Source organism: Alligator sinensis, unplaced genomic scaffold, assembly GCF_000455745.1.
Source record: "Alligator sinensis unplaced genomic scaffold, ASM45574v1 scaffold301_1, whole genome shotgun sequence".
NCBI classification, from domain to species: domain Eukaryota; kingdom Metazoa; phylum Chordata; order Crocodylia; family Alligatoridae; genus Alligator; species Alligator sinensis.
In genome coordinates, this window is record NW_005842035.1 from 41493 (window position 1) to 58676 (window position 17184).

Below are 17184 nucleotides of genomic sequence, written 5' to 3' on the forward strand. Positions count from 1 at the left end.
TGATTTTGGATGCCCCGATGAGCAAACAGGGCCTGAATCCTTCCCTAAACAAGTGCCCACTAACCCTCGCCTTCCTGCATGGGAGCTTCTCAAAGTCAACGACTCCAGAATTGTCTCCCCTTGCACCGAGATGCTGCAAACTCCTCCCAAAAGAAAGGGAACTACCACCAAAACCTATTGTTTTAACACTAAAGATGCTTTTCTCGGTTCGTTTGTCATGGAGCAAAGCCTCCGACTCAGGTAAACCCACCGGAAAGCCAACTTGGCGCATGTTTCAGCGGATGGCTGGAGCCCTCTCCCTGCTCAAGACCGAGCTAGGACCAGACAACCGCTGAAAAGTAACTTTTCCTCCTGGCATTGTTCAAAGCATCTAATCGCCTGCCCCCCTGCCCGCATCAGCGCACACTCAGCAGCTGAAAAACAGCCCGGGAACTGGAACAGTGCCACGAGACAGGCTGAAAAGTTTCATTAAACTAAACGGACGGACTCGTACGCACACAGGTCTGCAAGGCAACAAAAATACCGACTTCTGCTGCCAAAAACCCGTCCCATGGATACGGGAAGAATGAAAACAGTAATTACAGCAAAGCAACTCTGTCAGCACCCAGAGGCAGGCTGTCATTTATTTCAACCCGCTTCTGCTTACAAAACCCTTTTTTGGGGGGGTGTGTTTGTTTTTTTACAGCAAGGACGACTCTACTTGAGGGGTCTCTCTCAAAGCAGGAAGGTTTTTCTCACTGCTGACAGGTAGCACATAGATCTGGTGCAATCGCAGGGCATGCATCTAAAAAACAATGGGGATTGCACCAAGTGGGTGGGTGAGATCCTAAAGCTCCTGGCTTCTCCATTTCAACACAGGGCTTTGTTAATAGCCCCAAAAAGGTCCCAGCTGGTACCGAGACAGCATCCTAAATGCCAGTGGGTGGAAGTCGCCTGGTGCAGAGGGCTGGCACAGGTCTGGGGGCACCACACCTCGGGAGCCCTTGGGGGCTCATCTCGGCTCTGCTGTGCCATGAGTTGCATGTCTGGCACACAAGCAAAAAGGAGAAGTCTCACCAAATGCCGCTACCTGCGATGCTCAGGAGAGCAATTAAAGCAAGTTGGGGGATCTGGGGGCTACTTGCAACTCCATCACTGACTCGGAGCCAAAAACGGTGAGGCATCTTACGGCCGTTTCCATTTCCCCGCGAGTTTAGATGCTTACCTACATTTTTAGATCCTTCACAAGTCCCTCGCTCTGGCTCCCTCCCTTCGCCCCTTCCAAAAACGGGGACAACAGTAGTTCCTCTCACCCGCACACCAAAATTAACTTTTGCAACTGCTTTGAGACCCTGCACTGATGTGGCTTTAGGTACGTATAAAAGATACTGCTTTACAACTGCCCGAGGGCCAGGAAGATATTCTTGTCTCTCCACCATTATGAGCTTCAGGCTTTTAAAAGTCCCACAGTTTTTCTGAACCTACAATTTGATTTTCCAGTCCAACCCCAGACCTGCCCACCGGTGACATCAAAGGAGTCATTCCCCAAAGGTGCAACGGGGCTTGCAAGCCGGGCTCTCTTGGAAGAGGTCACCGGGCAAGAGTCCGGGGGTGGATGAGCTGGGGCCGTTCAGCAAGTTGCTCCTTTGCCACAAAAAGCCCCTGGCAAGGGAGCACCTCGCTCAGCACTTCCATCCAAAATGCTCATCAGGTTTTGTCTGCAGGCAGTTTGAGGGAGAGGCTGTTGACTCAATGCAAGCAAAGACAGCCTCAGATCCCCGATCCAAAGCCCTCTCTGCTCAGCAGCCCATCCCTGTGCATGCTAAGGTCGAGGGCACACGGTTTGCACTAAGAGGAGGCTGGCACAATGCAGGCCCCAAGCACAGTTTGGATGGGAGGGGGAGCGTGGATGGGTTTGCTCCGTTGCAGAAACAAGTGAGGGCTAGATCTCAGAGCCTCCGAGAAAGCTCAGTGAAGCCCACTTGCTCTTGCCATATCAGGTAAGAGCCTGCTGCTCCTTGCCTGGCTACCAAGCCAGGGTTTTGCAAACGGGATGAACTCAGGACACCCTTCTTAACCACCCAGGCATGAGCCACGTGGACCTCCCGTCTCTCTTTCTCTCTCTTTTCCACCTCCCCAGCCCCACAGTCCTTGCTAGCTTGCTAAATACTCACTGCTTTTGGAGCAAGTGCTGGTGCTGCTGCTGCTGCTGCTGCCGGTAGGTCTCGATCGTGTGCTGCGGGAGGTACTGCATGAGCTCCAAGGACTCCTTGATCTTCAGTAACATTTCGTACGTCTCCCGGCCCCGGACCTGGGCGAAGGAGATGAGAGGGAAGACGACACAGCCCTCAGAGACCGAATATTACAAAAGCAAGAGCTACAGCCCCAACACAATCTCCTCAAAGTCAGACAAGGAGCAGCACGGACATGCATCATCCATGCTCTTTCTGAGGGTCACAATGATCATCCCTTGCCTTAACACTAGCATCTAACTGCTGCACCTTTAAGGGAAGAGGTTGCAGGTCAGATATGGATGACGAATACTTAACATTTTGGGGGTGTTCGACACCGAACTTTTCAACGAGCTCACTGCAACTTTACTGGGTAAATGCCCTGGGTGTTAGCAAGATCCAGCTGCACAGCACTTTGATGCTACAGGGGCAGGAGCCGCAGAAACTCTTAGGTGCACGAGGTGTACATCCATCTGGATTCAAGCTTCACAGGCCCCAAACATCTGCAGGAAGGCAGCATTGGTCTGGGCTCTTCAAGTGCTCTCTGTGCTACAAGTCTTAGGGCCAAGCACTATGCACTAGGAGACCGGTAAATGGACAATCACAGACCCACTTTGCTCCTCCACTCCCAGCTGTGTCCTGTGCTATTTACAGCACATTGCATTTCTATCAATCGCTTCCTCCCTGTGACAGATAATGCTCCTAAAAGCTCAAGAAACATCTGCCAGAGCACAGAGGAAAAAAGGATCTGGGTCCATTATCGCTGGAGGAAATTTGGATCCTAGAGAGGCAGGCGTGACGGGAGAAAGCTTCATTAGGCAGTAAGTCCAGCCACCTGCAAGGACAGGCCGTTCCCTCCTGGATGCTCTGGAGCACTTTGGCCAGGCTGTTTTGAAATGATTTGCTCAGTGGGTCCTGCATGGTATAAATCTGGAGGGTGAATTTAAGATACTTGGTTTGCAAAAGCCATTTCTTTCACTCCTGTACCTAGTCTGTGGATAATCCCATCTAAGGTAAAGGATTCCCAATTTTTTTGTTTTTTAACTGAGCACCAAAAAAGCAGCTGTTTAGCCTCAATCTACTTATAATGATGCCAAAATAACCAACAAGCTATGAAGGGAAAAGACAAAGAGGCAAATGGCTTACCGGCAAGTACAAGAGCTCATCGTCAGGAGAGCGCCGCTTTTTGATTGACGTCATCTGGATGCCATGGGTGCCCTGCCGGAAAGCTGCAAAGAGATCCCCAAAGTGCCCCATTAAGAGACACCCAATGCATGGGATGGTTGCAAAGAGGATGGAGCTGGGCTGGTCTCAGTGGGGGCAGGTGACAGGACAAGGAGCAATGGGCTCAAGCTGCAGCAAGGGAAGTTGAGGTTGGATATTAGGAAAAAAAATATGTTCACTAGGAGGGTGGTGAAGCACTGGAACGGGTTACCCAGAGAGGTGGTGCAGTCTCCATCCTTGGAGGTTTTTAAGGCTCAGCTAGACAAACTTTGCCTGGGATGATGTAGGTGGGGCTGGTCCTGCTAGGAGCAGGGGGTTGGACTAGATGTGACCTCCTGACATCCCTTTCAATCCTCATTTTCAATGATTTTCTCTCTCGTTGGGCTTCCAAGGAGAATTCAGAGAGGACCCATGTATACAACAGGTTCCCAGCATTTGCTAAAGCATGGATGAGACGTGAGGCTGCATTTTTGTGACCGTGAGCTAAAGAGAGGCACTGAAAACCATACATTGGATGGCGTGTATGTGGCCATAAAGAGTGGGAAGTCAAAAAACACACAAACCAAACTTTCTGTAGGGTAGTAAGCCTGCATTTTGCCACTAAAGCAAAAGCATTGTGATATAGTATAGGGCATAACTTAAGTACAGCACTAAAAAGCCCTTAACATCAATAATTGTAGGTGCTTGTATAACTACAAGCACCTACAATGCTTGTAGGGTACTCTGGGCAACCAGCAGAGCCACGGCTAACCGAACTGGGGCCACGAGATGGATGCTGACAGCAAGTACAATGGACAAAAGCACTGGGCAGCCTGGTGATGCCAGTTATGAGAATACCCTCCCCAAATTGCTCAGCTTTTTAAGGGAGCAGAGCAGGGAGCAGGAAGGTCGAATCCCTCAATGAGGCAAGTCCTCCAGCTACAGATAAATGGCTTCGTGCCATCACTGGGCATGCAGGATACCCCACCCTGGAGCTGGGTATTACCAACAGCCATGGGCCATGGTCCCGAAGGAGAGCACTCAAAACAGCTCCAGCACCGTGGGGTTGAAATGGAGCCGAGTGCCGTCCCCCGGGGCAGGGGCAGCTGCAGCCACGAAGCATCTTGAAAGATGAAGCGTTGCAGAGAAACATGGGAGCACGGCTCCAATGCGCACACGGGGCCACAGCAGGTCAGGACAGGCTGCATGGGTTTGACAACACCATCACCATCCAACAGCAGCACTTGGGACAAGTCGCCGCTGGTCCATGCTGCACTGGGGACAGCTGGGCCATGACTCCTTGATGGAGCCAACTGGGTCAACACCCATGCATTGGTAGGCAGCGGTTTTAATCCACAGCCTGGACAGAAATCCCCACAGATCCTTTTCTTAAAGGATCCTGGCAGTTTCCTGCCTTTCGGATCCCAGTAACGCCCTCCTGTCTCCGGCCAGTCTTTCGTTCCCCGGGGACAGAAGCTGGCAAGCTTCCCGTGCGCCGAAAGCTCGGCCTGCCCTCGGCTCCGCTCTGCCAGCTACTTACGGCGCTTCGTACCGTCACCATTCTTTGTGCTGTCAGAAACTTGCTGCTTTCGGATGCTGTCTTCGTCCGCTTTGCGATCCCGGCCTGGGCAGGCGCAGATACGGGCTTCAAAACACCTGCGGCCCAGGACTTGTCCGCTAAGGCAAGGAGGAAGAGAGGGAGCAATCAACCAAAGCCCAAAAAATGTCACATCTCTAACAAGCAGGCTTAAAACTCCCAGCATCAGGTACCATACACACAGAGGATCAGCAAGATGGGGTAAAATATCAACCCGTGTCCAATCCCACCCCTGCCCCAGCTCACAAGTGTGTGTTTGCACAGAAGCCCAGGTGTCCGAGCCAAAGACACCTACCAGCCCCCTGACCCACTCGCTTTGGGTGTGCAAATCTGAGCAACTAGCACCCTACCAATCGCTGTATCTTGGTCTGTTCTTTTAACACCTGAGATACAACTGCATGGCAGGAGAGTTTATTGCTCGGCAAAATACCCAGCAGGAAACTCAATGTTCAGTAAAGTGGGAAAATGAGATGTGGACATGGCTGCTGCTGCAGCCCTTTATATGCACGGGGTTTCACCCCTAAAGCAAAACTGTCTGCATTTAGCAAATGGGGAAGCCAACACACAGGCTATGGGAGTCTCCAAAAGCCACACAGCAAGTCACGCGGAGGTGGGACCGGACCGCCAGCATCCCTATTAGCTGCCTAACCCTGGCTTGGGAGGCTGCAGTAACCCCCGGCTCTTTCATATTAAGGAATTCAACAAGGCATCCTGGTCGGGACGGGGACCAGGGAGCAGCCCTGCCTGCCAAAAACAGGGCAAAACTCTGCCACCGACTTCCCGGTGCTACTCACTCTCTGGTTTCCAGCGTCACGATGATGAGGATGGGCCGGCGGTTCATGCCTCCGACGCAGCTGCTGTTGCACATGAAGTTGTACAAGACCGTTGTGAACTCGGTGCCAACCTGCGATGGGAGAAGCCAGCATAAATGGGTGGCAGGACGTACATCCCTACCCCCCCCCGCCGGAAATTTGCTTTCCCCAAAGATGGGCCCAGACTGGAATATTTGGATAGCTCAGGGTCTGGAGAAGTCCAGATCCTGTGGGGATGAAGGGAACTCAGCTCTCAGCCCATAGCCAACTAGGACGGCGGTACCACGCGAGGGAGAACTGTGGAAGCACAACGTGGTGCCTTCAAGAGGGAGCAGAAAGGAGCCCTTTGCTCTTGATTTACCTGGGGTGGTTCATAGGGAACAAGGACGCTCTGCCGGCCCGTGATGGGGTCTTCTACGTATTGTGCATGGCTGTTTCCTTCCACTCGGATCAAGTGGCTGGGAGGAGCGATCTGCCCTGCAGACGGAAAGGAAGAGAAGGGGAGAAATGTTTCGGTGAAAGATGCTCGCTCGCCTGCAGGGGCTTTTACCGGAGGAGAAAGGTCTCGTGCTGCTACGGATGCCTTCACATTGCCCCTCTTTACCTAGTATTCGAGCACCTCACCTTTAATGTGCTTCCCTATTCTCACAGCACAGCCATGAGACAGGGAAGAGGTGGAGGGCTTGCTTAGGGTCGCACAAAACACCACAGTGGAGCGGGAAATCAAATCTGGGCAGGCTAATCCCTAACCTCTGCACCATCCTGTCTCTAGAGAGGATGCATCACCCGGCGAGCCCTATGGCAGCACACTAGCTCAGCTCCACGGGGAAACCTTAAAAAGCCTGAGTACGAAACAACCCCACTCTTTTGAAGCCCTAAAGCTTTGACTCCCTTTCCAATCAAGGCTCCAGGCTCTTCCTACCACCCAAAGGAGGCACAAATGAAAAGAAATACAAGTCAACTCAATGGCCCCTGTCAAAAGCCACCATTTCTCGCAGACAGCACACAGATCCTTTCTTCTTGGTTTCTACAAGGTTTGCAAAATCGGTAAAAATAATCGTCTCCGGTGATGTCATTTTATTTTATGTTAAAAAAAAAAAGGGGGGGGGGGGGGGGAGGAGATGTTCTTCAAGAAAAAATGCTTTAAAATAATAAGAAAAAAAGACAAAACATTTTATTCTGAACGAATCAAAACCTTCCACAGCGGAAGTTCTTTTTCCAAAACAAAATTTGATCAACGTTGATACGGTTTCTTAAAAAAAGGCATTTTCTGACCAAAGACTGTTTTGCTGAACGTTTCCCACCCAGCCGTGCTTCCCAAACCATCTGAATGTCTGGTTCTCGTTGCATTTGTCTATTAAAAGAGATCTGATCAGAGCCTCCTCATGGCAGCAGCCAGGCTTCCTGATATATTTTCAGCTGCCACGTGCACCAGGTCAAGTCAGTGGAATAGAAAAGGAACCGTATCTAAAGCTAAATGAATGCCATCCGTCTGGGTAAAACGCACACAAAATTTGTGTTTGCAAAAATGAAAACCCAGGCCATGCCTGGAACAACTGATCACCCGAAATCTGAAACAGGTAACTGGAGATCAATAAGAGATCAGTGCATTAGACTGCAGATTAGCATTAGAGCAATATATTCATGTTAAATGGGAAGCAGAACCAGCTACAGCGTGCAGCCAGCCCTTGACATTACTCTCTTCGAGGCAAACTTCCCCCTGTCTTTAAAGCCGGGATTAAGGACTCGGGGTGATATTGCATCCTGTCACTAGATCCTTGTCCTAGCAGCACAGGAGATCATTCCTGAGAAGAACAGCTGCTTCTCAGAGAAAGCGAGTCTGCGGAGGGGAGGGAAGAGGTCGTCCGAGCCAGGAGGGCACTGCTTCAGCCCTGCAGTGTGCCCGCGAGCTAAAGCAGCGCAGAGATGGCAGATGCCAACCAAGTGGGCATGGAAGAGCGAAGCCTGCAAGCAGGTCACCCAGTAAAGCCCTCCCATGCCACAGCCCCTTACCCTCATTGAACTCCCGGCTCAGCTCGTGGTTGGGGCAACGCTTGACCACCTCCGTGACGTGCTCGGCTTTCTTGTAGACGGGCATGGCGCGGATGACGGCGCCCTGGGGCGGCGGGGTCATCACCTTGATCTGAATGGGGCACGTCTTGGCGATCTGGCAGTACAGCTTCTTCAGCTCGGTGGAATACTGGAGGGGAAGAGCAGAGCGGTCAGCGGGGTCGGCGGTGGGGCTAAGAGCTGTGCGGATATGACCGTGGCCAAAAAGCACCAGAGCGATGCCCTCAGAGCCTCTTTGGACCCATTTTATACCGAAGAGAAATGAAGCTGGGAGCTGCTTTTGAAGACGGGCCTCTCTGAGCAGTGCCAAGCTCTGAACTCCAGGCCAACTTGCAGCCAGAAGTCCTACAATATTCAGCAAGCAGCTATAGACCGACACTAGCCACCTCCATCCCTTGTGCACTGCTGGCTACAGGCACCTGGCGTGACCCAACCACGTTAGGTCACTAAATCCTTCCACCAAGGTGGATCCTTTTGACATCTTGCTGCTTTAACAGGCTGAGAAGAACACATGGCCCCCCAACAGCCTTAGATCGCCAAGCATTTGAATGAGACATTCAGGTCAAAACTTGCATGAGGGTTTGGGGCACCTGCTAATTAGTGATTATGGCCCAGATCTGATCCCACCTGCATAGGAGCAAATGGCACTCGCATCGCTAGGTGTTGATGCCCAAGTGGCATTTCAGGTCCCTTTAACTCATTTGAGACCCAGTTGCCCTGGGAAGGTAAGTAGCCCTGGGTAAGACGGGAAAGGACAGGAGGGGTCTGTCACCTTGTAGCCTCATGCTTAAGGCACATGCTCCTGTCCCACAGCTTTCTTTCCATTGGATCCAAGAACTAATAAATCTAATACGTCACTGGGGGCAGAAGCCAGACAAGGATGCTCCCGTCTGCATCTCATTTGAGCCACAGAGCCAGACCCCCTGGCGGTCTACTCCTCTTCCCCAGTTGACTGCCCAGAGAGCTGCCATGTATACAGGAGCAGTGAAGGGTGCTCATGGCCCCAACCCACCCATGGTCCAGTACTGCATGGTCCTTCCTGCAAGAGGTTTTCTGTTCTAGGTCCCCGCTGGAGCCGAGCATGAACTGGCTCTTGCTCCCCGCCTAAGTGCCCTCGCCACTAGGCTAGTAGGCTAAAAGGTAGTTGTGCCCTTCCCTCCTCCTCCCTGCTAGTCTTGATTTTCCTGTGGCCAACATCCCAGAGACTTCCACAGACACTATGTACATTTCCTAGTACAAAAGGATTGCTTTGGAGCACAGGTAGCCAAGAGGAGATCACTTAGGCGGCTTACTTAAGCCACTTAAAGGAGGGCTGGACCTAGGCCTGTACGTGGTGGGTTCAGATTAGACCTCAGACACCTTCTCAAGTTTCATACTCTCAAGTACCTCTACAACAATCTTCCTCCAGGAGTCCCAAAGCACTAGCTATACTTTGAAGCACAGCATTACTGCCTGATTTTTTTTTTTTTTGATTTTTTTTTGGAGACCAAATGATCAGCCCAAATGCATGGCAAGTCAGAAGCAGACAGAAGTAGCACCCCAGCACAGAGGTCAAGGGCGTGTAGGTCAGTAGAAAGCAACTCCTCACCACTGAGGTCAGATGCAGCCACGTGCACAGCCCACCACGTCCCAGCTCCTTTGAGTTACCACTACAGCGCAGTGCGCTCCTGCCTTCCACCTGGCCACCGTCCCGAGAGACCTCGCCACAAATTTAAACCCAACTCCATGGCGCAGAGTGCCGAAGGGACTTTAGCCATGCCTGCGTGCACACCCGCGATCACAATGGATTAAGCAAGCTCTTACAGGGCTGGCTACACTGGAAACTATGCCTCTCTCCAGGCTGTATTCATCAAAGGCAGCTGTCCAGTCTACTTGACCAAGGGATGTGCTTCAAAAAAAGTGACAAAAAGGCTATTTATTTATCTTAGTCCAAGCATAAAGAAAATTGGTGACTCAAGCTCAGCTATGAAGGGCTCTATTCTCTCCATGATGTTCTGGGGAATTTAAAGCAAGGAACTCCCCCATTCAGACTAACCACACACTAACCACAGGAATTGCTGGCATCCTCCCACATCCATCTATTAATTTCTTACAGCAGAAGGAAAGCAAAAAACCCCAAAGTGCTTGTTTTCTTGAAAAGGTCTTTCACTGCCATGGCTCATGTCCCCGGTCCCAACTGTTCAAACAAGAACCCAACAGGTACATACAGGTTACAAACACAAGCTGGCCATCATCTCCTGCCAGCGCAGGAGTGCCCGTCACATCTGCGGGCGGGTGGCTGGTGATTTGACAGCAAAGGGATTAGTTATTGATATTCCAGGAATTATTTGCATTTCAAAAGTTTGCTCACTGCAACCTGCAAGAAGGTCAGAGCTGGGAGACCTGCAGTGGAGACGGAGGGTGGGAACAGGGCAGGTCCCTTCCTCCCTCGCTCCATGCCATCGCCCCGTTCACGAGTCTCGCATCCCCGTGGCCGAGGCGCTGCAAATGTTTGAAGAATAAATAAATAAACCCAATCGCTAAAAGGTGAAGATGAAATTGTGCAATCTATTTTATGTGCCTGCAGGCCAGAGATTAAAGCGCACAAAGGATTTACCCAGCCTGCGGAAATGGGGAACGCGCCAATCAATTAGAAAAGACTGATTGCAAAACGCACTCTAGATGCTGATATATCAGAGGCTTATTTTTAACCTGCTATTTCATATTCAAGGTGGTGTGTTTTGTTTTTTGGGGGTGGTTTTTTTTTTTTTAATCACAAAATAAAATAGCCGCTCACATTTTAAAATGGTGGGAAACTTAGCAACAGCACGTTGCTTAATATGTTAATCTGGTTACAGTCTGTGCTGCTGTCATCGCTTCAAACGGTCAATATAAATCATAAAGGCAGACTTAACCACCTCCCAGATTTGGATCTCTAAGTCCTATGAATGAAGGCTGGGCACTCAAAAACCCTTGCGAAACTCTGGAAACGATGTGCATCGGTACATCACATCTCAGCTTAATGAGGAGGACAGAACATGCTGTAGGGGAGAACATGTCCAATGTCTATGGGTATTACAAGAGGTAGACAGCAAAGAGGACAATGCTAGGACAATCCCAACAGTGTAGGCGAGGGCGATAGCGTTACGATGCCAAAAAATCTGCCCAGGTATGGAGTGAATGATGGTCTTAAGAGCAAAATCCTTTAAGTGAACTGCAAGACTGGTCTGAAAGATAAAAGCTCATGCCAATCACTTTTCACCTAGGAGGCCCTCAACGTGTCTACTGCAAGCAGGGACCATAGTTTAGAAATGCAGCAGGAAGCGAATCCAGTGATTCAGGACAGATAAATGGAAAACACCAGATCTAGATTAAACCGCTGGGCAGCGGGGTGTAGAAGTGGAAATGTCAGCAGACCAAAGGTTTAACTCCCAAAACTAAAAACGGGGATTAATGCATCTACTTGCTGCAATGGCTCCACCGGACATCAGGAGAGCAGCAGCAAGCAAACAGAGCGCGCCTGCAGATCGAAGCCGGAGGCACCTACTACAGCCCCCAGTAGGCTAAAATCATGGAGACGTTTCCTCGCTCTAACAAAACCCCTAGATGAAAAACAGCCAGAAACATGAATAGAAATGTGGCAGTCATGACTAGAGATGACCCAGGAGGGAGTCAGGTTGAATATCAAAAGTACCAAACATCTTCCTGCAAGTGCAGAGCTTGCTTGGCCAACACGGAGGTGCTTGAACCACCTCTGAACAAGAATCAGTAATGTATGAAACCAGGGATGCTCCAACCATGCAAACCCACACATAGGAAACTTTCAGACTACAGACCACCTACCTGCCGGCCTGCCCACGTACGGGGGAAACCGTGCACCTGCGAGGACCTTGCTAAGGCTACAGATTGAGCAGTAGCATGGCACCTGTGTCTGGACCCAAATTTGAATGTAGTGACAGGATACAAGACGACGACTGGACTTAATGCCCTGGCCCATGAGCAAAAATAGACAGATCGGTAGGTTTAAGTCTCATTTAACTAGAAACACTAAGACAAAAAGTCCGACAAAAAATTCATGACCTCCAGGCTAGGAGAAGAAGTGTCCAGGTAAAGCGTCATTATTGGAGACTGCTCCCAGACTGCATGGTAATGCTGCTGCTAATGAAAGGAATTGGTTTGATAACGTCTCTTGATGGCATCTCACATCCAGGTGGATAAAAGTTCAAGGGCATTTCAGCGGTCACCAAGAAGCGCGTATCAATGATGCCGGATCCGACCTTTCAATTAGCGAATGAACAGCCTGGACAGGCCTGCCACTTACCAGGTCTCTGCAGCAAAAATCCTACTCGACTTCTAGGCAATTCTTGCAAAAGACGGAGCATTTGCTCCGAGCTCAGCAGGACACAGACCCGGGTGGGTAACCAGCCTGCCCTCCTCCTAACCCCATTGCAGCTCCCGGGGCCCGCTCCAGCCACCCGTGCTTTGGAGACACCACTGAGCCCGTGAGCTGGAGAAGCCAAGAGCAAAGCGACCACAGACAGAAAAAACAAGCAGCAAAGATGAGAAGACAGGAGATCTTCACAGCCTCCCTTCTCCCCGACTGCAGCAAACTCCCAAGGGCCAGCATCCAAATTCACGTCGGGCCAAGGGATCTGTAAAATCTGCAGTCACCGTCATTTAAGCGGAGTGTAAATCTGTCCGTCAAGTACCCACTGTTGCATATTAAATAAGATCTGTTGGATATTAAAGTACCAACTGTTGGATATTAAATTGGCTTTCATTCCTGCCAGCCTCTTTGTGGTCAGGGGTCACCCGAGTCCCAGCTATTTCTCTGCATAAACCCAGCCTCACACATGCCTCGCCAGGCAAGACACCGATCCGGTCTCCACGTCTAGATAGCTCGGTCCCCTCGCTCACATTGCTCACCACAAAGTCTGGTCAGGCGGTGATGAGTTATGTAACCCTCAGCCCTTTACGACCCAGACCAAAAACCAACTCTCTTCCCACTGGCCCCTAGGGTTGGTGAAACGGACTGAGCAACAGCCCGAGATCCTTTGGGATAAAATGCTTCCAGCATTTTAACCACGAGCCTTTTGTAAATGGATGCACGAAGACAGCAGTGCCGCCAACTCTCACTGCTGTTTTGGGTCTCGCAGCATTCGGTATTCTGTTTTTTTCCTAAAAAACTGAGAGAATCGTGACTTCTGTTATTTCTACCTAGAATTGTAAACTTTTAGCCTGACTAGGAGGGGACTTCTGGAAAGAGGACAGGAGCTGAAAGCATGGTGTCTTATAAGTGCAAGAAGACAAATCAAGGATGCAACCTGCACGGCTAAGGAAGCCTCACGGTCGTCAACCCCAGCTTCCAATTTTCTGGCCTGGAGCCGCGAAGGCTTGGGGACGGCGGACCTGGAGACAGGGATGAAATAGAGACTCCAGACAGTAATGCTTTGTAAAAGACATTTTACAGGTGTGTCTTGAGGTTCATAATATTCAATCGATATTGAACTGCTTGACTGACAGGGGCTTACAGCATGGTAGGAGTTGCCCAAAGCAATGGCTAAGACCTGCTGCACCAATGAAGCATTGCCGTGCTGCAACGAGGCTGTGGTTTTCTCATCTCTGGGCACAGAGAGATGGACTTTCCAGTGGGAACTCAGAGCCGATCCACAAATGAACAGATTACAGATTATCCAAGGAGTGATGGGAATAAGGTTTGCCATGCAATATCACGGTGCATCCTGGCACGTCCGGTCCATTTGGATCAGATATTTTTTACAGTGTCAATAATCTGGGTTTACTCCCAGCTTCTTGAGTCTAGTTTTGCTGCGTCGTGGGCTGCTCGGTATTGTGCTCTTGCCCCGTATTGCAAACAGAGCACGAAAATTAAACCGCTCGGGAGGAGAAGGCTGAAAATTAGCTTGACTCAATAAATGGGCCTGTCATTGTGCAACAAGACAACTGCTATTATCCATTAGCAGGAACAAAAGCTGCCCCAACGCCACAGCCCGGGGAGCTAATCCCGAACACGGAGAGAATTTCGATTAGGCTTCGGGAACACAAGGTTATTTAATATAAAAGCACCAGGAAGGCAGCCTAGCTATACGTTCTCAGCTAAGACAGGGAGGGAAATTAAAAAAAAAAAAAATCATCTCTGCTCAGCCTTTTCTCTGGGGGGTTCAAGCACTCTCTGTCATGTCCAAATCAGCAGACTGCAAGGGATTGCTCACAACAACAGTAAATTCAGTTCTTTGACTAATAATATGTTTTAAAGGCAAAGAAAGAAGAAAGAAAGAAAGAAAGAAAAAAAAGCATTCCAGTGACTCCGGCCCTACCCTTACCACCTGCCTGAGCAGACATCCTATATTACACACTCTTGGCATCTCGGCGGGTAATTCGGTATCGCAATGCGTGCACATGCCAGCTAACATCAGCCGACACCTGTCTGATTTCTCAACAAGCCCCCTTCTCCTGAAGGTGTGTCAACAAAAGGTTTAAAAGGGGGGGAAAAACAACTTTCAACTCTCAAATGAGGCATTTTCAGCTAAAGAAAAGAAAAAGAGAGAGAGAGAGAGAGTGAGTCGATCAGGCTCCTGGAAGGAGTGCAATGCAAGTCACGTGGGTTTTCCACTGAACAACTAACCCTGATACAACAAAATCCCCCAAAACACTACTCAGGAAACCTCCCTGTAATCCCATCCTTGCCCTCAAAACAGTCAAGGCACTTTGGACCTCCAGGCTTTCGTCCCAAAGCCAATGACGTATGTTGTAAAGGCCAGATGCTTATGACCAACAAAAGGCCATCTGAGATGTGAGCTTGCAAATGCAAGGCCATTTCTTCGAGTCTATTCTGCTCAGATTAAGACACAATGAAATACCTTCACCCCCAGCTGCTCACTTACTGGTTCAAGTCAATCCCAAGTAGCCTGAATTTAGGTTGCAGTTTCACAACAACTGGTTAGCAGCTATTTCTTCGCTGTCCGACTGCCAACGAAACCATGCTTCAGGAACAGAAAATCCCATCACCACTGTGGACATGGGCTCTGGTTTGCCAGGGCCTAGGGCAGCGATCCCATTGCACCCTGGTTAAGAAAATGTTGGATGGATGGGGATGCACTCTTAAGTGTGCAAACACGATTCACAAGATAAACCTAGAGCCTTCAAATATGAACCCAGAGTGTGAAAACTGTTCTGCAAAGTGACGGTCTTTGCAGCAGCAGAATTGCTCCGCTGTTCCTCTGTAGTCAAAAAACGAGTGAAAACCAAGAGCTGGCATTTTCCACTGGGGATCTGGAGTTTAAGCATGGCCTAAAAAGGGTGAGAAGCACTGGCCTAACTAAAGTATTGTGTTTTTATACTTGTTCCAGGGGTCGTAGTCAAGTCAGGGGGCTGCTTCTGCTGGTCGTACGCTCAGCTCATAACAACTGCGGGTGTCCACGAGCAGAGCTAACGGGACCGCATGCGCCAGCCGAAGAAACGCACAGGCTGCTTCAGAAAAACCCAACTTCAGATCACTTTGAGGAGAGGAACGTGGAGAGGGAAGGAAACCCCGTCCATCCAAGAGAGTCTGCAGACTGGCTGGTACCACGGGACAGCGAGTGCTTAGAGACTCTGCCGGCCACGCTCGAGACCTTGTGCAAATGCGGAGTGTGATTGCACAGGGGGTGAGTGAGCAAAACTGCCCTACGGGCTTTCCTACACAGCACTGCAGTGGATCAGCCCCAAAGCACACATGGGGAAGGCTGAAGATGGCTCAGCATTACTGCAGGGCTCCAAGAGCTCCACGGGGTCCTCGCAGGAAGCCTGTCGTGGAAGGGTCCCGGGGTAGCAACTCCTGGAGGAGGTCTCCTTGTCCCCTCAGGGTCAGGCCACATCTGGGGTATGCGCTTGAGGGCACCCTGCATATCCATCCTCCTGCCAGGCAGGTCTGGGATAAAGCTACGCTCTCTCGTCTCCCTCCCGGTCATGGCTTGACCGAGCGCTTGCCATGCCCAAAGCAACAGATGGGCTCGTTCTCCAGAGAGCACCCCTGCAAGGAGGGAGCGCGTCACCCCTGTTCTTCCCCAAGAGAGAAACCAAGACCCAGCATAAAGTCCCGACCCTAGGACCTCGTTTTTCCTGCCTCTCTCCATGCCCTAAAAACCCCACGGAGCTGCATCCCTATTGCAGAGCCTCCGCCGGGCCGCAATGCAAACCTCGCATCCTGGCACGCACCCAGCCGGCAGGGGTAGGGACCTTCCCTTGCCGGAGCGCGCTCTCCCCTCGCCCCCCTGCGCCCCGCGTGCAGACGGCCGCTTGCCAGACACGCACGGATTGCGCTGATGAGCCATTAAAATCCTCCCTCCGAGGGCTTTTCTCCGAGAGCCGCAGCCAAAGGCCGCCTGTTGCCACCTGTCAGTCGCGGGGATTAATTACCTGAGCGGGGCTGGGAGCGGCGCATTCTTCCTCCGCCGCGCCCACACCCATGTTGACATCAGGCAGGTGGGCCTCGCATCCAGCCTGCCTCCGACCGCGCAGGGGGAGGAAGCCGGGGGTGGTGGGGGACGCACAGGATGGGGACGGGGAGCGTTTACACTGCAAACCGCAAGAAGGAGCAGCGAGGAATGTGTCACAGTGATTCTTTGTTCCCTCAGGGCACGACAGCGCACAAGGCTCGTAATGCCGGACCGGACTCCGGCGGCAGCTGCTGCACCTTGGAAACTTTAATGAGAAGGAAAAAAAAAAAAAAAAAATAGCCTAGCCTGCTTAGGTAAACGGGGATGGGGAGGAGTGGAGAAATATAGCCTCCGGGCAAGAATTCAGAAGAACGGAGTCAGATGGGCTGGGTGTTTTTTTCCACCCCCACCTCCTTTCTGAGGGATCAGCTCACCCTTTCCCCATTTCTCCGTCTGCTGCCGGGATGTCTGGCTAATTGCATTTCACCTCGCGAGGGGCGACTGGAAAAACAGAAGTAAAAGCAAGGAGGTGGGAGCATCGCCTGTCCCTGATGGGATCTGAAAGGCAGCAGGTTGGGCTGGGGGTGCTGGAAAGCCAACCCAGAGGGTTAGATACAGGGAGGGCAATGCACTTGGGTCACTGCAAGGGTTCAGTTGAATGTCAACAGGTTACCCAGAGAGGTGGTGGAGTCTCCATCCTTGGAGGTTTTGAAGCTCCAGGTAGACAAAGCCTTGGCTGGGATGATGCAGTTGGGGCTGGTCCTACTTGGAGCAGGGCTTGGACTAGATGTGACCTTCTGAGCTCCCTCCCAACCCTCATTGTCTAATTTTATATTGCATTAAAATTTCCTCCACCTTTTGTCTTTTTCTATGACTTG

At 50.9% G+C, this 17184-nt stretch overlaps 1 protein-coding gene across 8 annotated transcripts in view; it reads right to left on the bottom strand.

Annotated features, from left to right (window-relative positions):
* TP63 (tumor protein p63) overlaps nt 1-17184 on the bottom strand; it is a 120757-nt gene that overhangs the window by 14593 nt on the left and 88980 nt on the right. For 7 of the 8 annotated variants that reach the window (XM_025202731.1, XM_006022406.2, XM_006022410.3 and 4 more), the window contains 6 exons: nt 7836-8022; nt 6184-6299; nt 5805-5914; nt 4954-5090; nt 3357-3439; nt 2154-2290 (listed from right to left, as the gene is read on the bottom strand). In XM_025202731.1, the coding sequence (XP_025058516.1) occupies nt 2154-2290; nt 3357-3439; nt 4954-5090; nt 5805-5914; nt 6184-6299; nt 7836-8022 (770 nt within the window). The remainder of the gene's footprint in view (nt 1-2153; nt 2291-3356; nt 3440-4953; nt 5091-5804; nt 5915-6183; nt 6300-7835; nt 8023-17184) is intronic. The other variant, XM_025202732.1, reaches the window with a different exon arrangement.